The sequence below is a fragment of the Panthera leo genome, chromosome C1 (genome assembly GCF_018350215.1).
Source record: "Panthera leo isolate Ple1 chromosome C1, P.leo_Ple1_pat1.1, whole genome shotgun sequence".
Lineage (NCBI taxonomy): Eukaryota > Metazoa > Chordata > Mammalia > Carnivora > Felidae > Panthera > Panthera leo.
The window spans coordinates 93032186-93060002 of NC_056686.1; the positions used below are offsets into that span (position 1 = coordinate 93032186).

The following is a 27817-nucleotide window of genomic DNA, read 5'->3' on the forward strand; positions in this document are numbered from 1 at the left end:
TATGATGAAAAACTGTATGCCAACAAATTGGATAACCTAGATACAGGGACACATTCCTAGAAACACCAAATGTACCAAGATTGAAACATGAATAAATAGAATTCCACATTTATTTTGAACTTTAATCCTTCCTAAATTCTTGAAGCCTTAGTTTGTTTCTCTTCATTCGTAACACAATAGGCATCTAGAAAATTTGTTTTCTAAATTCCACTATTGCAGCGTCTTCTGAAACATGATTGACATTTTCCTTTCTAGATTAAAAAATGGTTTTTATATCTTGAAATCTGAAGTTTATTCAGACAATATTTAAAAGACTTTAAAAAATTACCATAAGCAAGGTATTTTAAAACCACTGCTGGTATTTAATTCTAATGTGTAATTTTATATTTTGAGGCTATATTTTATTGAATTTTTAAAATTTACTTTGAGAGCTTAGCATATTAGCAATAGAGCTGGAAGCAACTATGGAATGAAATCCAGAAGTCAGATTAGAGTCCCTTAGGCCAAATTTGACACAATTTGAATTTAAAACTGAACTTGTCAACATTTTAAAATCAGGAGAGAACACATACAAATCCAGAGGATGTGGCAATACCGGGACTGAATTTCTGCCTGGCAACAACTGGCTATACTCACTCCCTTCAGGCCACTCTCCAGCTTCCCTGCTCCCCATGGCTCCCTATTGCCTTGCACCAACCCACTGCATCCATTGGCATGATCCTCTGGGCCCTGCGCACCCAGGCCAGCCCTCCTCCTCCTCCTTCTGCAGAATTGTTCTTTTTCTTCTGAAGGGGCCATGCAAGCTCTGGACCCATCTCCTGTCTCCTCAGTGTCCTTTTCTGCCAGGCAATGCCTCTTTCTCCTGTGTTCCACCTCTCTCTCTCTTACTGTCTCTCAGTTTACACGGGGAATGTGTCCCATAGCTCAAAACATCTTTCCCTTCCCAGTTGCCCAGGACTTCCAGTTTTACAGCCAGGATTGTCTCATTCACAGTGTCTACATTTGACAGCATCTCGGTGGTTGTTTGCCAATAAAGGAATGGCCAGATGGATGAATGCCAATGGAACAGTGTCTGTTCTACCCATTTTACATGTTATTATTCTGCTTCTTGTTAACTTCCACGTGTAACTTTCTCGGTGGAATCTAGTAATGTTCAGCTGTTCCAGGCTGAAGGTGTATAAAACTCAAAATGACAACTCCTTAATGTATTCTGAAAACATAACTATTAAGAGAGCCAGCTTATGTGTGTTTGGCCCTTGACCACCATCGCCTCCCTGTGGGCAAACTTACCTGGAATTCACCTTGACCCAAAGGCTGCATCCTGAGCTTGGACCCAGACCTGGAGGACTTGTTGCTGGCAAGGGGGTGAATGGATGGGGAGCACGTGCAACAGAGGCTGAGCTCTTCCTGCCTCGGGCGACACTCTCTCCCAGCTCCTCAAGTTAGTGGAGATGGGCAGGCCTCTGACTTCTGTAATTTAATAGGAATTCGGTGTTGCCTCTGTGTCCTCCTCATTCCCCGCTCCACACTCGATCTTGGTACTTTGAAATCCTTACTGAATACTGGGTTCACACTGTGGACAATTAACAAAGTGTTCATTTTAAGCTTATTTTTCTGTAGTGCACCAACCTGTGCTTTCACTTGTAACCCATTTGTGTTATAAGGTTCCCTTCTTCTGTTGTCACTTCTCCATGAAACCTTGTTTATATAAAGGAGAGTGAGCCCCAGGCCAAGCTCTGTCCTACTCGCCTAGTTCTGAAAGAGTCCTCTGCCTTCAAAGAGCAATGTCAGCAGCTAGGATACTGTTGCTGTGGAGGCTGTGCCACATGTCACAGATCACAGAAGGACTTCAAGGCCACCTGGGCCGCCGTGACATACGAAAAGCACACATGGGTCACAGCTAGGGCCGGGGCTGGAATGCATGGACCTAGGCAGCCCCGGGTGTGCAGGGCCAGCCTGAGTGTGGTCCTGTGGGGCGTCCTCCACCCTCCTGTTGACCGCCCCCTTTGGCTGCCCTCTGAGGCAGGACAGGTGCCTCCCCTTCCCCATTCACTCACATTCTGTGACCAGCACAATCCCTGTCACTGTGCTGTCCACATGAGGGACATCTAGCTGGCTGGCAGGACATCTCTGGGGCTGCACCTCATAACCCTGCCCTTTGCCGGGACTGGTTCTGGATTCAGATTCACAACTTCAGACATAAGGGTAATTGATTCATTTCCACTTGAGCCTGAGTCCCAGCCACGTGACTGAAGGGATGGGCCCTTGGGAAACCCTGAGACCACATTTCCTATTCTTTGCCCCTTGTCCTGGGTGGTAGTTCCATCACTGATAGTCTGTCCTCCAAGACATGTCCAGGGAGAAGTTTTCAGACAGGCCCGAATCCTGGGCCTCCTGGGCCTCCCGGGACAGGTGCTGCTGTAGCAAACTCCGGATGAGGGATACCGCTCTTTGGCCTTAACTAGACAGAGGATCCCAGAGCAGCCGAGGGCCGAAGCCAAGCGATGCCTACCGGGAAAGAGGAAGAGGAGTGAGCTCTGCGATCCGGACTAGTCTCCGGGTGCCCTGCCAGCTCCCAGAACTAGAGACAGAGCTCTGGATGGGGCCGGGAGCCGCGGGGCTGTGGGGAACCGGGGCGCCCTAGGCCGGTGGCCTTCAGCCTCGGACGAGGCTACTGCACCCCGGCGACTGCAGGACGACGCACTAGGTCCTCCTGCAGCCGGCCTGGCCTCCGGTCGCTGTCGCCTCCTTTGGGAGCGGAAGGAGGTAGAAGGGGGTGGGGCGGAGCACAGGCCGGGCCTAGGGGCGCAGTCAGGCCCCGCCCCGGCCCCGCATGCACGCCGGTCAACTTCTAGCTCAGTCCGGCTTGGGCCTTACCCTAAGACCACGAAACGCTGACAGCCACCATGATCTTAGGTTACTGGGACATCCGTGGGGTGAGCGAGGGGGCACCGGGCTGGGGGTGGGGGTGGGGAGAGGAGGGGCGCGAGGGCAGCAAATGGGGCCAGCTGCTAATACTCCCAGAAGGTTCCAACTCCTGGCCGGCTGCAGTTGAGCCATTACCCGTCCTTCTCAAGTGGGCGTGTGTCTGAGTCCGTCTGTGTGTGTGTGTGTGTGTGTGTCGCGTGCGGGTGGCAGCTCTGGGAGCTGAATGAGATTATCTGCAGCAGAGAAAAGCAGGATGTCAGGACTTCTTTGATGTCTTCCTCGGGTTTCCCTCCCAGTGGGCTCACGCCATCCGCCTGTTCCTGGCCTACACAGACTCACACTATGAGGGAAAGAAGTACACAATGGGCGATGGTAATGGCATCCCCTCGAGTTCTGACTTGTGGCCGGCTCCTCCTGACTAGTGACCAAGCCCCCCATGCCCTGGCCATGTGCTGCTCACCCCTGCCACTCGCCCCAGCTGGAGCAGGGCCTGCCCTTCCCTAATTCCTCTGGGCTGTGTAGCAGCTTGGCCTTCCAAGGCAGGACAGAAGAGGAGGGTGCTGGAGCCCCTGAATCAGTAATCGGGTGGATTCCCCTTAGGACTTACCTAAGTGTTTTGTAAGATACTGCTGTGGGTTCCAGAGTCTTATAAGCGTTCTTTGTCCCCAAACATGGAATGTGAGACTTAGTGGTCCAGATTCCAGATCCACCTGTTTGGGGGGCTTTGCCACTGACTCCTCATCTCCACCCCACCCCCCAGTCACCAAAGGAGGTGGGGTCTGGGGAGTCTGTTTCACTCCCTGTTCTCCACCACAGCTCCAGACTATGACAGAAGCCAGTGGCTAGATGAAAAATTCAAGCTGGGCCTGGACTTTCCCAATGTAGGTACAGGGGTGAGAGTGATGTGGGGACAAGTGAGGAAGTGGGGGTCTCCGCCATCTGCTTTCCCAGCTCAGAGGTTTCAGGATTTGCTGCCTTCTTCTCAGGCTCTCAGCTTCCCGGTTCTCTGCCATGCTCTAGGCACCAGCCTGGTCAATCATTTGCAGTATGCTGATTTAGTGCCTACCATGAGCCAGGCACTGAGAGTGCCCTTGTTCAAGGGAGGGGGTGCAGGGGGCCCGTGGCCTACCCACCTGCCCCAATTGCCCTTGTAGCTACCCTACTTAATTGATGGGGCTCACAAGATCATCCTTTGCTACATTGCCCGCAAACACAACCTGTGTGAGTGGGGCTGGGGACGGGATGCGGGGAAGAGGTGGCCATGCCCCTGGGCTTGCCTGGGGTGAAATGGTGACAGTGAGTCTCCTTTGTGTGGACTGAAGGTGGGGAGACAGAAGAGGAGATGATACATCTGGATATTTTGGAGAACCAAGCTATGGATGCCTCTAATCAGCTCACCAGGGTCTGCTACAGCCCTGACTTTGTGAGTCCCTTCCCTGGACCAGGCTGGGCTGGGCCGGATTTTGACAGGACTTTTGCGATCCCTCTACTTGACATTTGAGCCCCGTGGAGCTTCTGATCCCCAAGCCAGTCCCTATACTGTCGTCAAAGTGGCCTTCTTAACTCAGTGCATTAGATGAAAACTCTGACTCGGTTCTTGCTAACCTTAAGATAGAGTCCAGTCCCCAAGTTGGAAATTTAGTACCTAGACAGTGTGTTTGCCTTGTTAGCTCACACTGTCTCCTGACACCCCCAAGTCTGAGCATCTTTGTGCAGCAGGCAGCTCAGGGGCAGCCACAGGGCTTTGTACCTCTCTCTTCTTTCTCTCAATCTCACAAATTCTACATCTTTCCAGAAACTGCTCAAGTGCTGCTCCTATCTATCACCCACAAGGTAGACTATAGAATATCTTTCCACTAGGCTGTTTCAGTTGTGTCTTCTTTGCTTCTGCCTGATGCCTGAGTCCAGAGCTCTGCCAGGCTCTCACAGCACTCCTGGGTCAGACCGGGGGGCGGGGGGGTGGGGGGTGGGGGTGGGGGACGGTGGCATTTGAAGATGAGTGGTGACAAATTCAGGGACAGTGAGGTGTTGTTCTCTACCTTCCCTCTGCCTCTCCCAGATGGGAGGTGGTGCCCAGTAGGAGTCTGCTGAACACAGATTGGAGAATTCATAGGCTGGACAATGGCCCAGCTCCAGTGGGGGCACTGGGGGTCATGCACAACTCAGGGGAGCTCTGCATCTCTGCCCAGAAAGTCTGTGTCTGAGGGTGGTGATGGCTCCTCTGTGCCTCAGGAGAGACTGAAGCCTGCGTATCTGGAGTCCATCCCAGGCGAGATGAAGCTGTACTCACAGTTTCTGGGGAAGAGGCCTTGGTTTGCAGGGGAGAAGGTAAGGGGAATGCTTTGGGGGATGGGGGTTGTCATTTCTCCCAGCTTCAGAGTTAGGTGCTCATTTGTTCTTTGCCCGTCTTAGATCACCTGTTTGGATTTCCTGGCTTATGACATCCTTGACCTGCACTGCATATTTGAGCCCAAGTCTCTGGACGCATTCCCCAACCTGAAAGAGTTCGTGGCCCGCTTTGAGGTGATTCCCCTATCCTCCCTACTAGTTATTTGTCGTTTGTCTTCTGTCTTTTCTCTGATCCTTTCCTAGTCTTAAACTAAAAGAAAGAATGGCTAGATGTGTGGAGGATTTGCTTTATGCCGGACTGTGCTCACATCTTACCTATATCGTGGGAAATTTAATCTTTATGACACTCCTGCATGGTGGCAGCGCTGTCACCTCCACGTTACAGATTAGAGCAACGAGGCAGAAAGAAGAAGGCATTTTGCTGAAGGTCACAGAGGCAGTGCAGGCTGTCCTGGGCTCCCAGGCAGTGGCTGGTTGCTATGGGCTGCAGTGAGTGTCTCTCCCTTTCCTGCACCAGAAGGTACGCTTCCGGACCTTTACTTGTCCGGGTCACACGCTCGGGACCACGTGAATGCAGCCGATGTTCAGGAGTGTGCGTGTCGCTGGCGTTAGTGGAGTGGAGACGGGGGAGGGCTGATACTGCATGAGAAGGACACAGACAACATTTACTCTGCGCCTCCGGGCAGCTTCGCTGCAACCTGATCCCTGCGTGGGGCTGCGCTGAGACCCCAGGTGTGTAGCTGGTACTGGGAGGTGAGGACATAAGCGGGGGCCCCTGCGGAAGGAGCTCATCTTGAGTCTTCTGTGGTGGGGCACTCTTCTTCCCTTACCTCCGTGTGTCCCTTTCCTTCCTCATTCCAATTACCGAAGATTCTGTGTCAGAGATGGGAGGGTCCATTCATTGTAAGTCCTCTTTGCTGACCTGATCTTGTGCTGTGTGTGAGGCACTGTGTCAGGCACAGTGGGGAAGCAAGGGTCCCGCAGCCAGCGTCCTGGGACTCAGTGCAGGCAGAGGACCACAGGAGCACCCAGCCGTGTGGTGTGGGTGCTACCAAGTGGAAGCTGGGGGTGCACAGCCTGGGCCTCATCTGACGTCACCGGTCACCCTTTGCCACTCGCTGGAGGGCACAGAGTCTGCTTTATGAGAAATGTGGTGATTTGGGGCACTCATCCAGCAGGATTTTCAGCCCGCAGTCTGTTTCCCTGTCCCAGTCCCCATCGAGAGATCTGCTTTCTCAGCTGGTTGGTATCAGCGCTGGTTCTGGGCCCTGGTGACTGGGCTTGGGGATTATGCCAGAGCTCCTGGGACCGGCTGGCAGGAAGGACAAAGACAGCTGTGGGCTGCCGTGTGTGGCCTGCTCGGTACAGGCAGTCCCAGGATGTTTGAGTCCTTTAGAACTCACCGGGCCCTCCGTGTCTTGGGAAGACGGTGCTCAGACATCCCTGAGTGCTCTGCCCAATGGCTGCAGCAGAAACTGAGAGGAGGTAGTTGGTGCCCATAACATTGGGCTCTGGTACCAGGCCAAGCAGTTGGACTTTTTCCTTTCAGAGAGGGTAATCAGGGTCTGGCCTGGCCTGACTGTCACGCTCCCTAGCCTCTCCCTTTCGTGCAGGTTTTGCTGAGTCACTGGGTGAGGTCTGGCCTCTGGTGCCAGCTGCCCGGGCTCATTCTGATCCCCCCTTTGTACTGGGGTTCCCTGTGTGGCAAACCCTGGGAAGCCGGGAGCCTCCCTTGGCAAAAGGAGGGTATTTGTAAGACAGAGAGGGACAGGGCCTCCTGAGAGGGTTGGGTGGGGAGGAGGGGGGTGGCAGAAAGAGCACAGACCCGGAAAGAGAGCAGCTGCACTCGAGCCCTTCCCCCCTACTCGTCCTGGGAGCCTGAGAGGCCCTGGAGCCCTTTGTGTGTCCGTCAGCTTGCCTTCTGATGAACGGAGAGAGTAGGACCTCTCGTGTGGGTGGTTGGTGGAGGTTCTACACCTGTGTCGTCGTCTCCGGTGGAAGTACAGCCCCCAGCACAGGGTAGAGTCTCCGGATGTGCTATCTCTTACTTGCCACAGTGGTCACAAGTAGCTGGAAGTTTAAGTTAGGCCAGGTGTGGATTAACAGGAAGACTGTTTTATGTCTTGACACTGGACCTCACGAGGACTGGTGCCATACTTGATGTGCCTCAGTAGGACTGCTTGAGCCCCAGCGGGGCAGCAGATCCTGATGGTGGACCTTCTTTTTCCACCCGCAGGGCCTGAAGAAGATCTCTGCCTACATGAAGTCCAGCCGCTTCCTCCCAGGCCCTCTGTTTCTAAAGATCGCCTTTTGGAGCAACAAGTAGGCCTACGCGGGAGGCGATGGGAGGGAAGAGCCAGAGCTGTGGCTGCCCTGTCTCCCCGAACAGCTTTCTTGCTTCCTTGTCCTTTGTTACGTTCCTGTGTCCCCATGAAATACCTTATTGGCGCCCCCCCTTTTCCCACTCCCTGTTCCGTTTTCATCCAGGCCCTTTGACACCGGCTCTCTACTTTGGCACATTCCCTTCCCCACCAATGTCAGCCCCTGTGCTAGAGCCAGCCAGACCATTCTTCCCTCCGTGGTTGCTCTACTTTCAGGAGCCTGACTGGCTCCTGGTCTGTAGTGCTCAGCCCCGAGCTCCCCGGCACTGCCCTGACGCCCAGTATGGCCTGATGTGTACTCCTGGTTCCCCCAGGGTGTCCCTGCCCAGCCCAGCCTGATCCCCAGTAAAGCCTTACTCAGCCCTGACACATCTTGTCTTCTTCACTCCTGGCCGTTTGATTCAGGCCCCGCTGTGTTTTGTGATATGCGAGTCCCATTTTCTGTTGTGCATTGGGCCGGCTTGGTTAACGGGGATGTGTGTGTGGTGCCCAGAAAGGGGGCATGTAGGGTCCTAAGGATTCTTGTTCATTTGTATCTCTACTTCATATACTTCTGTGCCTCTGCGTGGGGTCTCTACAAAAAGAGAGAGGCTCTTCTGTGTCTGGGTTCCTATTTCATTCAGCATTCATGGAATGCCTCTTGGGAGCTTGTAGTAAGTACTCTGTGTTGTGGTTCAGGGGCTCTTGGGGGTTGGGCAGTCCACTGATAGTCTGGGATCCTGGCTGACTACATTCTGTCACCCTTTCCTGGGTGTTTTCCCTGCTTTAGATACCCTTCCTCTGTGTTTTTAACAACTGTGAAAGGTGAAATGAAATGTAATCACTTATGTTAAGGGGTTTGGGGGCACCTGGGTGGCTCAGTAGTTTAAGTGTCCGACTTTGACTCAGGTCATGATCTCGCGGTTCCTGAGTTTGAGCCCTGCGTCGGGCCCTGTGCTGACAGCTCAGAGCCTGGAGTCTGCTTCAGATTCTGTGTCTCCCCCTTTCTCTGCCCTTCCCATGCTCATGCTCATGCTCATGCTCTCTCTCTCTCTCTCAATAATAAATACACATTAAAAAAAATTTTTTTTAAAGGGGGGGGTGTTTAAAATGCAGTGAGGAGGCTATTAAGGAGATAGACCTTAGGCACATCCTCATTAATGAAACCATAAACTTTGAACTGGGCCAAATTGCAAAGATTCCAGACTCTGCCCAAATGCCTGCAACTTTCTTCAGTTAGAGACTTTGCTCAGTAATAGACTTAGCAACCAACTATATTCAGCCAACATTAGTTTTCTGCCACCAACACCAATCACAATTCTTTGTAAACAAATATAAACGTCTTTTGAAACCTTTGACTTTTGTTCCGTAAGGGAACTTGGGTTGCTGCCCAAGTCTGTGCTCCCTGAATTACAGTTCTGAGACCCTGAGTACATGCTTTTGTTTTATTTCATCTTTGCCTCTTGGTCCACATGACATCTCTCAATAGAACAAGAAAGGATAAGAGTAAAAAGGAAAGAAGTAACAGAAATTAGGAGTGACACTAAGTTAAAAGATCAGTAGAGAAAATAAAAATACTAAATCTGAGTAAAATAGATGTAGCTCTAGGACAGGAGTTGGCAAATGTTTTCTGTAAAGGGCTAGATGGTACATATTTGGGGCTTTGGGTGCCATATGGTCTCTGTCACAGTTACCTTGTCATCGTAGCATGTTAGTTTGCAAGCTCCTCGGGATCTTCCCAGGTATAATCTGAGACTGGCCCCTGTACTAGGAGGGCAGGGAGAGACAGAAGAAACAGGCTGGTCACTCCAGGTTGGTAGGTGGCAGGTTTCATGAGCACGGGATCTTACATATGAGGCTTGTCTTGGGTGGCCGCAAAGCGGGTAGATCTCCACACCCACCTGCCAAATCTTAAAAATTTATATAGAGACCTTAACTGGGTTCAGTCCTGTGTACCGTCCAGATGGTCTCAACATCAAATCACTATCTCAAGGCTATGTCATTGACAATGGTAAATAACCTTACCTTAACAACAGCTAGCCCCTCAAGGCCCTGGAAACCTTGCTTCCAAATTCCTTAGAGACTTATGCTATCCCTGACCCCCTTCCAACCTGAAGGTATATAATCTGTCATCCGTCACAACCCCAATGCAGCTTTTTCTGCCCACGGGTCCTGTCCCCGTGCTTCAATAAAACCCCCTTTTTGTACCAAAGACGTCTCAAGAATTCTTTCTTGGCTGTCGGCTCTGAACCCCCACGTTTCCACATCATTTGGTGACCATGAAGGGACTCAGTCTTCCCATCTAGACTCTGAGCCTCGGTGCGAACTTGGTGAGTACTTCCTCTCTTCTCCCTTTACTTTCATTCCAGGGGCTTTTCAAGGAGGATGGTCTTATTGGAACACTTTCATGTGCGTTGCACGGGCTGTAATCCTCTAGCCTGTCGCTACGCTATGGGGAAGAGAAAGCCTGCCTTTTGGCTGGAGGTTAGTACCATGACCAGAAAGGTAGTAAGAAACCTGATGCCCTCTCTTTATTCCTGTCCTTATACAAAGTTGTCTGTCTTGGGCAAAAGACAGCCACCCAGGTGGCTAACACTGCTGCTGATCTCAAGATTCCCATATGAGGTTTCCTCCCCATCGGTATAATGTGATCCCCTCCACATCTCTGGTCTGGCTACTTCTGGCAGCGGGACTTCCACTTGGAGCTCGAGGAAACTAGTGCCCAACTGAATTAAAGCCCAACCAGGGACCGTTTCCTAGAGAAGTTGGCTGTAGAGACTGCATGGGTTGGAATGTTGCTTAGACCGTGATGGATTTCTGTCTGTACTGTTTTCTGTCAGTGTTCCCTACTAACTACTTAAGCTACAGAATTGGATAATTGTCCCTTGTAAAACATTTGTAGTCTTTTCCATGGCTTAAAAAATAGCATAACCTTCAAGGCAAGGCAATAACATGGTTTCACTGCAAGACTTGGACACAACGTGGCATGGTATTTCAGTCCATTCACCAGGCACCCATCTGTAGCCTAGTATGCAATGGGGAAGCGAGGGGACACTAGCATCCCTCCTATGGGGCATTTACAGTGGGATGGTGAGCAACAGCGATTTTCGTTCGACGCTTTTGACACAGGGAACCTCTGACATAGCCTGCGTGGGATGCCACCTGGGAGTTGGGGGCATTCTGGTAATGGACCTTCTTTCTTCTTCAGTCCCCAAGGACTCTCCCTTGGGATGCCTTTTAACCCACTGGAATCAATTCAGATTGCAAAATTTAGAAAAGGACCAATCTGCTGTAACACTGCATGACCCCAGTAGGATCTATCAGTTAGATCTCTTCTGTAGGAAGCAGGGCAAATGGATGGAGATACCCTAGGTCCAGGCCTTGGGGGCTCTAAATCAGGACCTGAATCTAAGGGCCTCTTGCAGAAAATGTTTGGTCACTAACCAGGCCAGTCAACTCCCTCCTGATATATTGGATGATAATTACCTAAATAGGCCTCCTCCTGATGGAACCCAGGTGGCTGGAGGGAAAACAGGCCATCTCTAACGAAGGGGACACTTTGTTTTGGGGAAGTTTCCTGTCTTCTCTGGCCTGACATGGACTATGTATTGCCACTTTAGTGGAAAAAAAACAAAAATAAAAACATGTCGTCTGCCCATCTGTCTGAGGTGATGAGGTTTAGAACCAGGAACCTTCTTTCTCTGCCTTCTGGCAGACCCTTGTCTCTTCTGCCTCCCCCCCTCCTCCTCCTGTTTCCATACCACCTTGGGTATGGCCTGTATAACTGGTTCCTGTACTAACCTGGGTGCCTCTGGCACCATTGGCTTCTCCTCCTACCATTCCTGTCAAGGAGTGAAAATCACCCCCCTTGGACTGCCCACTTCAGATTGCCTCACTGGAGCCCCAGGTAAAAATTACCAATGGGGAACAAACTGATTGATTTTTAAGTGGACCCAGGTGACATAATTTGGTTTTTAACTTGACTTAAGTTTGTTGATGTAATTAAGATAAACATGCCTTTAGAGTTTTCAGCCTTAAATATGAAATTTTTATTCTACCAAGGTTAACTAAAGGTCAAATAAGCTGGTGTTATTTCTCTTGCAATCTGTTAGCAAAAAGACAACTTAAAATGATGGTTAATTTTGTCTCAAAGTTTTCATGGGTAATTGTGAAGATAGCTTTCAAAGTCTTTGGTAACCTGAAACTTTAAAGTTTTGTTTGGATGACAAATTGGATTGAATTCGTTGGACTTCTAGGTCTTTTCCAAATAGGATACAGTGCCAAAGCATTGATTACAAACATAAGGTTTATCTGCATTTGACTTCTTATTGCAGAGAAATTAAGGATATTTGGGTCTGTTGGTGAACATCTTTTGTGCTTGGTTGATTCATGAATTTGCCATCTAAGGAATTCTGGTATAACAGTTCACGACCAGTTACTACTTAGTTTTCACTGGAGACTAAGGTTTCTAAGAATGCAAAATTCTGCTAAATGTAATTAAGACTGATGGAAATAAGGGAAGCAACTCTTAAAAAGGACATAAGGAATGGAAATACATTTTTTGTTGAAGGTAAAGGAAAGTAATTTTGTCCTAAAATGAGACTGGTTGTTTGGAGGGAAATGGCTTGGGACAAAAATGAATGAAAAGGAAAGTTGTAGAAGGTTTGTGAAGGGAAATCTTTGGAAAGGAATTTTATGTGTGGCCAAGACAGACTAAGGTTGAAATGAATGGATTTTAAAAGTACACTGGTATAAGATTGAAATTCTCCTTCTCTCTCTGTTCAAAAGACAAAGTTTCTTGAACTCTTGGTTTGTACTTGGCAAGAAAATGTAAACAAAGTTGTTTTTTCTTTGTCTGCCTGGAAAAACCAGTTTCTAGTCTTTGCCTTTATCAGGTCTTTGATTATCTATAATCCTATTTAGGCGTGCGCCTTAAATCTTTCTGAGGTTTTAACAAACTTCCCTGAGATTTAAAATTAAACTGACGTCTTTTTGACTAATTCGGCTTGTTTATTTGGTATCTTATGTTCTGGTATAAGGTTGTCACTTGATATTCTGATTATTGAAGTGTTCTGTGTCACAGAAGTAACTGAATTTCCTGGTCAACTGCATCATAATGAACTCTCATCACATCGTTAACAATGTTCATTTTGGGTTTTTGTATTTATAATTGTTCTTATTCTCTTACAAAATGTGTTTCATCTTCAAGGAGATTGCTAAAAAGGGCTTTTGACAAATACAGGTATTTGATATCTTTAATATCATAAAACTGAAATGGGAAAGAATTTCCAGAACTAACTAAAAGCTGCATTTAAACTGAACAAGAATTAGTAACATGAGACTAAATGAATTCAGAAGAAATGAGTCTAGCTTTTGTGATTCTTGTTTGAAATATTGCTGGTTCTCTAACGTTCTTCCAGATTGAGGAAACTTTCTCTTAAGAGATCTATGACCTACCGAAATGTGATAAAGTATTCATTTGTGAATAAACTGAAACATTTAACTTTTCTCTCTACCTGAACCCTTTGAAATGCAAAAAGTCTCTGAGTATTCTTTCTTCCATGGCAATCATAATCACTTATATAAGTTCAATGAGAATCTATTTTCTTTGTAACAGGGCACCATTGCAAACGTTGGTTATTTTACCAAGGCTTTGACTGGAATGCCATACATAGACTCATGATGAAAGGGCTTTAAGGAACTAAGGTTGACTTTATTTTATTTTATTTTATTTTATTTTATTTTTATTTTTATTTTATTTTTGAGAGAGAGAGAGAGCATGAACAGGGAGGGGCAGAAAGACATGGGGACAGAGGATCCGAAGCAGGCTCCGCGCTGATAGCACAGGGCCCGACGCAGGGTTCGAACTCACAAACCATGAGATCATGACCTGATCTGAAGTTGGACACTTACCCGAACCTCCCAGGTGCCCCCAAATAATACATTTTAAAGTCTGGGGTAGAAACAGTTGAATGTAGGTACTTCAGACTGAGGCAACCAAAAAAGATGATTTTATTGTGGCTAGGATCTAGCAGAGATCCCAAGACTTGGGATTCTTTGGCACCTGTGATGGTGCTCATACACCATTCAGTGTGTATCCTCCCCTTCTAGAATGGGAAAATAAGACATTCTGAGCACATGGCTGCCTACATGGGTGCTTGGCATCACAAGTATCTATAATCAGTTGCTGTTAATTACAGTCACCTGGTTAGTATTCCTTGGTTATCATTGTATTAGCAGAGGAAGATATAGCTGATAGAGACCCCAAGACAGCAGCTTATAGAGCATGGAAGTTTATTCTCATTTCATGTTTCATGGGGCAATGGGCCAGGCTGTTGAGGCAGCCCTGCTCCATGAAGTTATTCAGAGACCTAGCCATTTTGTGGCTCGGCCATCCCCGAGGGTGCATCCACTCCTCAGCTGAAGCTGTATCATGAATATGGGAAGGGAAATAGAGAAAACCCAAGGAAGCAACTTCCCATTGTGCAAGTGAGGGAGAAATTGCATGCATTACAATCATTTACATTTCGTTCACGAGATTCAGTTGTGTGGCTATACCTAGTCATGAGGGTAGACCCATATTTTGACAGAACAATGGATTTTGGCCAACTATAGTCAGTCCCACACCCAGAAAAGTGAGGATAAAAGTTAAATTCAAGTCCAAGAAAAACCTTGGGTTTAAGCCAGTGGTTTAAAGCAGGTAGGATAGAGACTAAGGTATGAAACACAAGATCTTTATTTTTGATATCAAGAATTTAAATTTTTTAATGTTTATTTATTTTTGAGAAACAGAAAGAGAGAGAGAGAGAAAGAGAGAGAGAGAGAGAGAATGAGCAGGGTAAGGGCAGAGAGAGAGAGGGAGACACAGAATCAGAAGCAGGCTCCAGGCTCTGAGCTGTCAGGACAGAGCCCGACGTGGGGCTTGAACTCACGACCCGGGATATCGTGACCTGAGCCGAAATTGGACGCTCAACCAACTGAGCCAACCAGGTGCCCCATTTTTGACAAACCTAAGGAGAATGCCATATCCCTTGGGTTCCTTGTTGCTGGAACAGGAAAATGATTTATTAGAGGTATCAGATTGCTCACTGGATCCCTGAGAGGGCCAGTGAGTTGGCCTTGGAAGCTGGGTAGCCAGGAAGTGTGCCTAACCACATGTAAGTTCATTCTAGAGAAAGCCCCACAGCCATTGCTGGGCTCAGACACTGGAGCTCCTACCCCTGACATGTGGGAGCAGACGCCAGGGTCTCCCCACTGCTGTCTCTGAAACCCTGATCCCTCCACTCCTACCCATACTGGAAAATCAGTTCTCAGGGCCTGCTTCTTCAGAACTGAAGTCCTGTACCACTGTGCATATTTAACAGAGCCTGGGTCACAGGCCTGTGCCTCAGCCACAAGCAGGGCTGGAAAAGCAATTGGACTAATGAAGATTAAGTTCTGCTGTATATAACTAAATAATAACAGTGGCTTAAATAGGGCAGGTTTTTATTTTCAATGGAAAAAAAGATCTGGAGATAGACAGTCAAACACCAGTTGTGTTGGCTTCACAGGAGCCTAAATGACCTAGCTGAACTTTATGCTCTATCATTCTCAGCATGTGGTATCCATTCTGTGTGTCACCTCATGGCCCCAAATGGCTGCTAGAGCCCCACTACATCTGCATTCCAAAGAGCAAGGGGAAGAGAGAGGAATGGGGGTTGCTCTTTCCCTCATAAGGAAACTTCCTGGAAGTAAAGTATAACACGTCAACTTCTACTTCGTTGGCTAGAATCTCATCAGATTGGAAATGATGTCTTTTGCCCGGGAAGTAATGTGCCCAGCAGAAATGGACTGCTCTGTGACAACAGAAGTTGGGGAGATGGGTCTCAAGAGTCAACTAGCAGTCCTCTATCGTGGGGAGATGGGACTTAAACTGTGAGAAATCCCCCACCTATGGGAAGGATGTTTCAAAGATGCAGAAGATAGATGCCTAAGGTAAACATATTCTTTTCCGTGTGTGCATTTCCAAACAATAGCCACCACCATAAAATGCTCCTGCCTAACATAATGCAAGCATCCCTTATACAAACAAAAACACATTCACCCTCTATTACTCCAGACGGGAACAACTCAAAGTATCATCAACGACTGCATCCAGTTCCAAGGTGGAGATCTCTGAAAAATGTGTGATTTATACTTTTTTTTTTTAAAGCTAATTTATTTATTTTGAGAGAGAGAGAGCGAGAGAGAGCTTGAGCATGAGCGGGGGAAGAACAGAGAGAGAGGAGAGAGAGAATCCTAAGCAGGCTCCATGCTGTCAGCGCAGAGCCTGACATGAGGCTTGATCTTATGACCTGAGATCATGACCTGATCCCAAATCAAGAGTCGGATGCTTAACTGACTGAGCCACCTGGGTGCGTGCAGATTGGTATTTTGAAAATGACTTCCTAAAGTGTAATGTCAATGACCCCCAATCCACCCTATATAAAATAGTAAGGGAATGGGAGGTAGGAAAAAGAGAAAATTAGGTGAGCTCTATAAGGTCGTAGAAAACAGTCTGTACTCAGAATAAGTGCAGATAAGCTGTTTTGCATGTATTTACATTTGCATTTGTTTGCATTTATTTACATCTCGCATTAATTTAATACTCATAGGATGCCCTTCTTTGTTCGAGGATTTCAAAGAGATGTTGCATAATAAGGCTTTTTTACTTGGATCTCAGCAACCTCAAGGGCACTCCCTGGATTGGCTCTTGTTTCCATCCCTCCGCTGACCACACTTTCAGGTTCGCTGTCATCCCACTTCATTAGCCTGCATTTTCCTAACTCATGTGACATGATGAGTGAAACCTTTATTGAAAATGGATATACAGAGAAGGCTGACTGCTACATTGTGACTCAAGACCTGGAAGCAGAGAACAAGAGGGGCCAATCCTTATGGATTCCAGAACCACCCTTCCTGTAATGCTAATTGTCACACTCCTAATTAATCAGATCTGGCTTTTCCCGACAGACTCTACTTTGTGAGGTAGCTCCAACAGTCTCCTGATAAAGCACAGTTCTGTCCAAAAGGCCCATTGCCACCCTGCGTTCTCTACTTTCTTCTCGTTCTCTTTGCATTTGAAACGTAATTTTGGAAGGAAGCACATGGAGCTTTAGTCACAGGTAAAAAAAATCTATCAATGCAGTTTAGAAACACGTTTTATACCATGGAAGATAAAATACAGACCTATTCTACTTTTCCTTCAGACTTCTAACACAACATGAACATTATGCTGTCTGTTTTAATTCAATCCCTCTGCACCACCAAAAACACTCCTTGCTAATAACCTTACGTTGGCCCTCTGTCTCCATGTGGGGCAACAGGGCAGCACCTATTCACTTGAAATTCAAATATACACATGCCTATTTAATCTTTTCTTCTGAATTAAATGCCATGTGAGTCACCTGTAATTATTTCCATTCAAAATGCCAAAAGAGGAGCGTCTGGGTGGCTCAGTCAGTTGAGCATCCAACCTCAGCTCAGGTCATGATCTCGAGGTTGGTGAGTTTGAACTTGGGCTTGCTACTGTCAGTGCAGAGCCCTCTGTCCCCCTCTCTCTTTGCCTCTCCCCCGCTTGTGCTCTCTCTCTCTCTATCAAAAAATAAATAAAACATTAAAAAACAAGAAGAAGAAGAAAATGTCAAAAGGACACTGAGAGCCTATCCCTGTTGGCTTTCGGAAATGTTCCCTTCCACTTTGGCCTCAACAAGGAACAAGCTGGACTCCGAAATCATATAACCCACTCTCTATCCTTAGAGTTCTTTGCTGGTCCTTGAGAGCTCCCTGAACCTGAACTTCTGCCTGACTTCAAGCACTTTTACCTGAACCATCTCTACCTGTTTTAAGAATAGGACGTTCCATTTTTCCAGAACAGAGGAGATTGGAGAAGAGTTTTTGAGAGTATTAAGCACTTATTTGAAGCAAACCCCTCTTCTCCTTCCAATTTTCATTAGAACAAAGTTGGATCAATGCATTGTGAATGCCTGCTTTGTGTTGGGCTCTATACAAGCACTAACTATAAAAATTTGCTTAAGACACAGTCCCGGCTCTCAGGCAATTTATAATTTAGTGGCAGAGACAGACACTTACGCAAGCAATTAGAGTTCAGTGTGGTAAGTTCACTGAGGAAAACATTGAATTCTAAGGGAACAGATTTTTTTTTTTTTTTTAATTTTTTTTTTTTTAACGTTTATTCATTTTTTGAGACAGAGAGAGACAGAGCATGAACGGGGGAGGGTCAGAGAGAGGGAGACACAGAATCTGAAACAGGCTCCAGGCTCTGAGCTGTCAGCACAGAGCCCGACGCGGGGCTCGAACTCACGGACCGCGAGATCATGACCTGAGCCGAAGTCGGCCGCTTAACTGACTGAGCCACCCAGGCGCCCCCTAAGGGAACAGATTTTAAGAAGGGCATTTAAATTTGCCTGGGGGAGGTGGAGGAGTGACAGTCCTAAACCAAATCTCAGTGGTTTAACATACGTTTATTTCTTACTCATGCTTCATGCCCGATGTGGCCTGCAGGGGCCCTGCTTTTCGTCGTCTGTCCGACTGATGGAGACTTCAGCTCGGCACCTGCTCACAGAGGCAGCACAGAGGTAGGAGGTGGATGTGCAACTCATACACTGACTCTTAAAGCTCCTGCCTGGAGAATGTGTGTAACGTCTTGCATTTAATTGGCCAAAGCATGTCACAAGGCTACGCTTAAGTGCAAGAGGGTAGTGAAGCTTTCCCGAAAGGAAAGCAGTCAGAAATCTTAGGTGACCATCACTAACCATTTCCATGGGATTTATCTATCAGTTGTGGCCTTCCAGAGGTGGTGACTTCTAGGTTTACCTTAGAAGATGAATAGGCATCGGGCAGACCGACGGGGCTGGAGCACAAGCATTCCAGGCAGAGGGAACAGCCAGTGCAAAAGCATGAAGATAAAAGAGAACATGGTACTTTTGGATAATTCGTATTTGTCTGCATAACATTGGTCTGTTCAGAGCACTCTAGAAATATTGGCTTCATTCTCCTAACAACCCAGGGAGGGAGGGTTCATTTATGGGAGAAGGCACGGAGGCACAGGAGGCCAGAGTTTACCTTGCAGAGCCAGGATTTCCACCTAAGCAGCCTCCAGACTCCAGAGGCTGTGCCTCTCCTTAGGGAATTCAGAAAGGCTGGAACCCAGTGTGTTCCAGGGCAGGGGGGAGGGGCAGGCCCAGGCCCAGAGATGTAGCTGGAAAGGAGGTGGAGGTCAGATTATGAAGGATAATGAGAGCAGGGGAGAGACAGGAGCACATCTGCATATTAGAGAAATCACGGGCTAAATGCCAATTCCTTCTGTCTTCCCTACCATCCGTCTGAACTCCCTAAGTCCCTTTTGGTGGTGTGGCTCATTGCTTCACCTAGTCCTGCAGAAGAAGGATGAGGAATGTGCAAGTTAGGAAAATACTTATTTAGTTATTTTGAGAGAAAGAGCACGAGCAAGGGAGGGGCAGAGAGAGAGAGAGAGAGAGAGACAGAGAGAGAGAGAGAATCCCACCAGGCTCCATGCTGTCAGCGCAGAGCCTGGCATGGGGCTGGAGCTCATGAACTGTGAGATCATGACCTGAGCGGATATCAAGAGTCAGACGCCTATCCGGCTGAGCCACCCAGGTGCCCCAGGAATGTGCAGTTTCTGTGTAAAGTCCAGACGTTCTCACAGCCCTCAAGCTGGCTTTCAAGGCGGATCCATATTCGCACACATCAGTGTCCCCCAGTGCACTCACCCCATCAATGAAATAACTCTATGATTCGTTTTTCTTTAATCACATAAGCTATTTCTTTCTGAACTGGAAATGCCTTCATCTAGATGCTCAGCTTTCGACAATGAATATGAATGAGTTTCCTGAATACTTTTTGGAGAACTGCTCCACCAAATTTAAAGCACCTCTCACAAGTTTTTGTTTTTGTGGGAAAGCTCGTATTGATGTTACTTGCACAACCCCATCACTGATATACTAATTTCTCAACATTTGTGTGGACTGCCTCTGCCTCTGGGATGATAGGGCATCACACCCCTTCCTGGCTTGGAAACCCCCATTGTGACAACAGTCTCTTCTTGGCCTGTGTTAGAATCAGTGTTAGAGGTGGGTTGGAGCCTGAGGGAACTACAGCTCCTGTAGAATGGATCTGTTCCTCTCAGTGGCCTTCCCTGCTCTCTGGGCCAGTAAGATTATTCGTTTTGCAGAACCGTTCAGCGGATTTTCACTAACAAACATGATAACTAGAAAAAGTTGGAACACGTGATTTGTCCATTATCTCTCTGGACTTCATATGAAATATGTTTCACTTACAGACCTATGCTTTTTTTTTTTTTTAAGTTTACTTATTTATTTAGAGAGAGAGAAGGAGAGAGAAAGTGTGAGTGGGGGAAGGGCAGAGAGAGGGAGAGAGAGAATCCCATGCAGGTTCTACGCTGTCAATGCAGAGCCCAACACTGGGCTCAAACCCACGAACCATGAGATCATGACCTGAGCAGAAGTCAGACACTTAACCAACTGAGCCACCCAGGTGCCCCAAAACCTCCCCCTTCTAATTGCTTTGTCACTCTCTTTTGTCACCTGTCTTTCCCAGGAGTCTTCTCTCAGAGGACTACGAGGCCATTATCTTGTTTTTTGTTTGTTTGTTTTGCTTTCTCTGTGGTGAACAGATGGTCTCCCATAATCCCACCTTCTGGTACTCATGCCCTTGTGAAATCCTTTCCCCTTGAGTGTGGATGCAACCAGTGATTTGCCTCTAATAGAAGACACCAAAGGTGATGGGACGCTGTTTCCATGATTGCATTACATAGGGCTGGCGTATCCATCATTCTGGGAGACCGTCCCCCTTACTTGTTTTGATGAAGCAAGGAGCCCCCTTTCCAAGGAGCCAAGAGTAGTCTCCAGCTGACAGCCAGCAAGGATGTAAATCCCTCTCTGTGTCCAACAGGTCATAAGAACTAAATTCTATCAGCAATCATGTGTCTCAGAAGCAGATCCTTCTCCACTTGAGCCTTGAGATGAGGTCATAGCCTGGCTGACATGCTGACTGCAGCTTTCAGATGAGCCCCTGAAGCAGAGGACCCTGTTGAGATAATCCCAGGCTCCTACCCCACAGAAACTGTCCAATAGCGTGTGTTGTTTCAGCTGCTAAATTGGTGGTAACATTGTTACATAACAATAAATAATACATTCCCTTTCTGATTTCTGGTCATATTCTCTGTCTAGTTATAGCACTCTCAACTCCTCTGGCCTTCCCTAAATCCACTAAGCCTTCCCTTCCCTTTGGACACACTTCACTCACTCACTCACACTATGGAAGTTCACGGCAATAGTTACCAGGTTGCAGGGAAACTCCAGGTTTGTACCTCTTCTGGCCAATGGCTCCCCACACCTAAGATATTGCCCCAGATATCTAAGTACTGCTACCCAGGGTGGCAAAAGTTGGCAGTTGAATCATCTGCTTAATACCATGTGTCTGTGCTAATCCCTCCTGAGGCAGCCCTCCTGGCATCACCAGGCTGTTCATGCCCTCTGTCCTTCCCTCCCTAGAGAGATCCTAGTCCACAGGGGACAGTAATCTGGCCTTCAGGTCACCATCGAAGGCTGGAAATGACTCAAAGACTTTGCTCTGCAAATGGAGAGTGCCAAACTAATTTCCACAGGAGTTCGTTTCCCTTCAGTTTGTTTTCTTTTCTCAAAACTAGCTTCTATTACACAATACATGAATGCATTCTTCTAGTTAAAAGAGAAAATAGACAGGGCACCTGAGTGGCTCCATTGGTTAAGCAACCGACTTCAGCTCAGGTCATGATCTCACGGTTCGTGAGTTTGAGCCCCACATCGGGCTCTGTGCTGTCAGTTCAGAGCCTGGAGTCTGCTTCGGATTCTGTGTCTGCCAATCTGCCCCTCCCCTGCTCATGCTCTCTCTTGCTGTCAAAAATAAATAAACATTACAAAAATTAAAGAAAAATAAAGGAGAAAATAGATATACAGATGGCCAGCACATGAAAAGGCACTCGACATCACTCATCATCAGGGAAATGCCTCGTATCAGTCAGAATGGCTAGAAACAAAAACATAAGAAATAACAAGCGTTGATGAGGATGTGGAGAAAAGGGGATCCTTGTGGACTGTTGGTGGGAATGCAAACTGGTACAGCCACTGTGGAAACCAGTATAGAGGCTCCTCAAGGAATTAAAAATAGAAATGCCAAATGATCCAGTAATTGTAGTACTGAGTATTCACTAGAAGAAAACAAAAACACTAATTTGAAAAGATATATACATCCCTATGTTTATAGCAGCATTATTTACAATAGTCAAATGTGGAAGCAGCCTAAGTGTCCATAGGTTGATGAATGGGTAAAGAAGTGGCACACACACACACACACACACACACACACACACGGAATATTACTCGGTCATAAAAAAGAATGAGATTTTTGCCACTTGTGACAACATGGATGGACCCAGAGGGTATTATGTAAGTGAAATAAGCCAGACAGAAAGATTTTACGTATATGTGCAGTCTAAAAACCAAAACAAATGAAGAAAGAAATAACCCCTAAAACAAACTTAAATACAGAGAACAAACTGGTGGTTGCCAGAAGGAAGGTGGGTGGGGGAATGGCAAATGAAATTAGGAGGTAGGTACTTCCAGTTATAAAATAAGTAAGTCATGGAGATTAAAAGTACAGTCAATATTTTAATAACATTGTATGGTGACAGATGGTGACTGTACTTATGATGAGCACTGAGTAATGTATGGAATTGTTGAATCACTATGTTGTCCACCTGAAACTAATATAACATTGTATATTAATTGTACATCAATTAAAAAAAAACATATAGCACAGCATGGGGCACCTGTGTGGCTCAGTTGGTTAAGCATCCGACTTTGGCTCAGGTCATGATCTCCCGGTTTGTGAGTTCGAGCCCCGTGTCGGGCTCTGTGCTGACGGTTCAGAGCCTGGAGCCTGCTTTGGATTCTGTATCTCCCCCCTCTTTTTGTCCCTCCCCTGCTCATGCTCCGTCTCTCTCTCTCAATAATAAATAAAAGTTAAAAAAAATTAAAAAAAGCCATATAGCACAGTAAAACAAAACAAGAATTCGGGAGCCATGAAATTCACCCTTTTAAAATGTACATTTCAGTACAGGCAGTCCCCAATGTACTATGGCTTTACCAAAAAAATAAAAAAAGAAAAAGAAAAAAGAAATGTTTAGCCTCTCTCTAATATCCCCTTTAACTTTCATCCTGGGCCTTTCTCCCATTTGCCTGAAGTAAGTGCCGCTCGGTGTGTCATTCCAGACCTTTCCTATGCATTCACATACGTAAATGTATCTGTAGAAAGTGCTTGCCTTATGGTTTCCTTCTTCAAAACATAAAAGCTATCGTCCCATACATGTTCATCTGCAACCTGAGTTTAAAAATTCAACAATGTGTCTTGGGGGATCTTTCCATGTTTGTTCACACAGTTCAATCTCATTCTTTACTTCCCTTACGGTATTCCACACTCCTGATGGGCACTGACAGGGTCTTTGCTTGTCATCACAAACAATACCACAATCTTAGTACATACCTTAGGTGAGGGGTGAGTTTGTATCAGGATGGAAATTGTTGGGTTACAGGACATGATTTGAATTTTAGAAGATACTGATGAACGAACCATCCTCTAAAGGAGCTATATTATTTTACAACTTCGCCAGTAGGAAATGCCTTGCCAACGCTTCACAAACTTCTTAATTTTTGTTCATCTGGTAGATGGAAAAATGGTCTCTCACTGTCGTCGTTTGCAATTCTTGGATTATAAACATCTTTTTAACAGGTTTTGGGGGTTGTTTTTGGCCATGAGTATTTCTATTCTGTAAATCCTTTGTTCATAGATTTTTGCCCAGTTTATTTTGAGAGAGAGAGAGAGAGAGAGAGAGCGAGCAGGGGAGGGGCAGAAGGAGAGAAAGAGAGAATCCCAAGCAGCTCCATGCTTTGAGTGCCGAGTCTGACACGGGACTTGATCTCAAGAACCATGAAATCATTACCTCAGCCGAAACCAAGAGGCAGATGCTTAACCAGCTGAGCCACGCAGGTGCCCTGATTTTTGTCCATTTTTAAAGAGTCTTGATGATTTCCAGTTCTTTAGATAGTCTTTATACTGGGTACTTTTTGTCTCACTTGTCATCTTGTCATTTACTTTTGCCTATTTGTGCTTTTTCTTAGAAAATTTTTGAATTTGATATTCAATTTGAAAATATTTCCTTTTATGGCTTTTTTAATGTCTTAGAGAAACCTATCCTAAGATCATAAATATTCTTACATTTTCGTCAATACTTCTACAGCTTGGTGTTTAGTGTTGAGCCTTAGGTTGTAGTCATAGGAGTTTGTCTTAGGGAATGGTGGGAGATAGGGTTCTATTTTTTTTTTTTAATGTTTATTTATGAGAGAGAGAGAGAGTGAGTGAGTGCAGGGGAGGGGCAGAGAGAGAAAGGGAGAGGGAGAGGGAGAGAGAGAGAGAAAGAGAGAGAGAGAGAGAGAATCCTAACCAGGTTTCCCAATGTCAGCACAGAGCCGAGTTGTGCTTGAACTCATGACCCACGAGATCATGACCTGAGCTGAAATCAAGAGTCAAACGCTTAACTGACTGAGCAACCCAGGCACCCCTCTATTATTTCTAATTGGCAAGTAATTGCCCCAATCCTATTTATTGGTTAACCCACCAGTTTGAAGTTCTGTCTTTATCACACTACATTCCCACATATAAGGGTCTGCTTCTGAACTCCAGTTCCATGAAGTCCACGGTACCATCATAGAGTTTCGCTTGGTATCTACACCACATCTTCACAGGGACTCCAGTCCCATTTAACACACCTGTTCTCTACAACTGTGCAATCTGAGCTTTGTTTCTGGTGCTTGCTCTCAAGGCTTGGGCAAGAACCCGTAGCTTTGAACACAGTCGGGGTACAGGGTGTTGTCAGTATGGCAGTGATTGGATTCACATCTTGGAAATGCTCCACATATCCTTACTCCCCTCTGGCCTTTACTCCCAAGAGATGCAGCTAGACACCATCAGCCTAAATGCTATTTATTGAAAAGAGCAGAGAAGAGACAGTACAGGCCTCCGAGGGGCAGGATGAAACAAAACAAGCAGTGCAAGTTCGCCTCCTGCTCAGCATATTCTCTTGTTGCCCCATTGGGCCATCTTGTTGTTGATGGGCATCTTCATGACGCAGTCAGACTGTATGTAGTTAGCGATCTTCTCCAAAGCCTGAAGGAAAAGCATGCCAAACCTGATAAAGACTCTAATCCAGTCCAACAGACCCATTCCAGAACAGTGACATTCACACACTGCCTGCCCCACACCATCCTTCCCTTCCCTGGCTGCCATTTCATGTAGACAGTGCCTTTAGGGTGTAGAAGCCAGGCCCTTCCCAAGACTTGGAAGGTTTAGAAGTGTCCAACCATTGATCCCTTTATGCAAACGCTGGTGTTAAGAATCTATGACAGTGGGGTGCCGTGGGGACCAGGGGAGCTTGTGAGTGTTTTTGTAAGGGAAAGGTACAGGGAGCATCACCTCAAAACGGCACATGAAAGCCTTCAAGTTTGGAAATTCATCCAGGCACTTGGGCTCAAACATACGGTTCTGATCCAAGACATCATAGGTGAGGAAATCCACAAAAGTGAGCTAGAGAAACAATAAGATGGTCAGTTCTGGAGAGTTCATTAACACTGGGGAGATAGAAAGGCATCTTCTCCCTTTCCTTTCTTCCTACCTTTTCCCCTGCAAACCATGAGAATTTCCCCAGGAACAAGGAGAATTGTTTCAGTTGTCCAGGTAGCTGTTCCAAGTACTGAGGCTTCAGTGTTTCCTGGAAGGGAGGGAAAGAGAGAGAGAATAGTTGTCAATAGTCAGGGCACAGGCCAGTGATGGACATTTAGTGGCCCCCTTCTTCAGGTGCCTTCCTTTTACTGCCTTCAGTAGGGATGGCAGGACAGAAAGGAAGAGGGGCCAACACCAGAGTTATATGACAAATGAACCCCACCCCCCCCCCGCCCCCACAATAAATGAGCTCTGTTTCCCATTCTGACAGACTGGGTTGGTGGGAAAGCAGAAGTACCAGAATGGAACAGAATTAATGCTTGGGTTTCTAAATGGGCCTTTTCCTTGATGCCTGCCTGCTAAGGAAACTCACAAGGTCGGAGCTGTAGCACAGTCGAACCAGCTGCATGCGGAAATCCATTATTTGGTTCTCCATGATGTCCACTCGAATCTTTTCTTCTTCTGTATCACCACCTGTAGGCCAAAGGACCAGAAACCACCCTTGGAATTGTCCACCTTCAGGAGAACCACCAGCCTGGTCTCCCTCACCAGCCCTACCCCACTCACACATATTGTGCTTGCGAGCTATGTAGCGCAAGATGGCATTGCTCTGGGTGATCTTGTTCTTACCGTCCACGAGGTAGGGCAGCTGCAAGGAAAAGGACACGTCAGGTGAACAACCAACTCTCTCTTGCCTCCCTGCCTCTCTCTCCTGGGGAAGATGAGACTTGTAGGGCATGAACAGTAGAGACAAGATGCTGTGTCAGGAGGAAGAAGCCAAGAAGTAGAAAATAGCAGTTGGGTCCCCACTTGAGTCTAGGCCGGGATTCTTAATCTCTCTCTGTGTGTGTATGTATATATGCATTTCATGGACCCTTTCTCAGAATAAGATTTTTAAATGCATAAAGCAAATTATATTTATTTTCACAATTTATAAGGCATTAAAGAAACAAAATTATAGTAATTAATGCATTAAATAACAAGCAGGTGTAACTATCATAATTTCAAAGTATGATGCCTACAAATAATATTTAGGTACAGTATCTGCCACATGTGTAATAGAATATGGAAATACCCAATTTCTGCTAGTGACAAGGTCACGGCCATGGCTAATAACCAATGTCACTTATTGTCTATATTCACAAAAGAAGGAATTGTTAACTTTTAGTTAGTGGTCAGTGGAAATGAAAATGTAATTTTTTTCTCCATCCAAGTTCAGGCACCCTTGAATTCTTTTTATTGTATGCCGGTTAAGGGCCCCTTTTCTAGGTCCCCCTAGACCAGAGAGGAAAGAAGCAAGGATATACTTGACAGCCTTCCCTTCTGCCACCCTTTCTCCTAAAGCCACCTACATTAGGAAAGTCCAAGTCGAGCTTGAATTTCACGTCCAGCCACTGGCTTTTATCATAGTCGGGAGCTGTAAGAGAATGAAGTGGAACCCAACCTCCTTAACATCCTGCCTGAGGAGTGTGGGAAGGTCTAAGGAAATAACTTGATCCTAATACCTCACGTTCCCAGGCCCTCAAGGTTAACTATTTACGTCTCTGTTCAGACGCAGCGGGACCATGGCAGAAGGAGGACCCCCAGCTCCAGATAAAGGATGTTTCCATCTCTCCCCACCAGGACACAGCGGGGCGCTCCCGGGGGACTGGGGCAGACGTCCCAGCCGACTCAGCTGTGATGCCACCCTCTGGACACAGGAAGACAGGGACAGCTGGAGGGCCAGTGGCTTAGCGCTGGGGCGCACGGACACCCGGAGCTGCATTACCTTCCCCGCACGTGTACCGTTTCTCCTCATAGGATGTATCCGTGAACTCCAGGAGCATGCGGATGGCGTGCGCCAGCTGAGGGAGAAAGCCCCTCCCCGGTCAGCGCCTGCGCGGCGCCCACTTGACTACAACCCCCGCACGCCAACTGCCCCTTCCAAGGCTGTGGAGGCCGTGCAACCTGCCCAGGCGGTAGTTAAGCGGCACGTCCACCACCTTCTCCCCCACCCGCCCGCCCCGAGATGGGCCAAGGCAGCTTGGTATCCTCAGCCCTCTCCGGGGCCCGCGATCCCAGAGGCGGGATGGGGTCGGCCCCCGTGGTCCTGGAGCTCGGCTGGGGCAGGCTGCTCCGTGGAGAGAGACGCGGGGGTCCTGAGTAGACCCCTTTTCTCAGAGGCCTCTGACCCTGAGCCCCGGCCGCCTCCACGACCGTCTCCCTGACCTAGTGGCTCTGCGGTCGAGACCGCACTCACCCCGCGAATATCCCAGTAACCCAGAACCATGGTCGACTCGGACAACGACATGATGAGGTTTCCCGCGTGCCTTCGCGGACTGGCGGTAAACTGCGAACGCACGGGG

At 47.2% G+C, this 27817-nt stretch overlaps 2 protein-coding genes across 3 annotated transcripts; one reads left to right on the forward strand and one right to left on the reverse strand.

Moving 5' to 3' along the window:
* The first annotated feature begins 2839 nt into the window (after positions 1-2839).
* On the forward strand, positions 2840-27220 carry LOC122228300 (glutathione S-transferase Mu 4-like). Of its 2 annotated transcripts, XM_042953298.1 has the most exons (9): positions 2840-2936; positions 3225-3300; positions 3745-3809; positions 4083-4149; positions 4251-4351; positions 5161-5256; positions 5341-5451; positions 7514-7599; positions 27096-27220. In XM_042953298.1, exons 1-9 carry the CDS (start codon positions 2907-2909, stop codon positions 27151-27153), a joined length of 690 nt encoding a protein of 229 aa, XP_042809232.1. In that variant the 5' UTR covers positions 2840-2906; the 3' UTR covers positions 27154-27220. The 2 variants fall into 2 exon arrangements, with proteins under 2 accessions (XP_042809232.1, XP_042809233.1); XM_042953299.1 differs by lacking the exons at positions 5341-5451; positions 27096-27220 and having other exon boundaries at positions 7514-8547.
* GSTM3 (glutathione S-transferase mu 3) lies at positions 24722-27817 on the reverse strand. The gene is made up of 8 exons (XM_042953297.1): positions 27712-27817; positions 27241-27316; positions 26825-26889; positions 26040-26121; positions 25846-25946; positions 25426-25521; positions 25227-25337; positions 24722-24920 (listed from the first exon to the last, which is right to left on the reverse strand). The coding sequence occupies exons 1-8, from the start codon at positions 27760-27762 to the stop codon at positions 24822-24824; spliced, it is 681 nt and encodes a 226-aa protein (XP_042809231.1). The 5' UTR covers positions 27763-27817; the 3' UTR covers positions 24722-24821.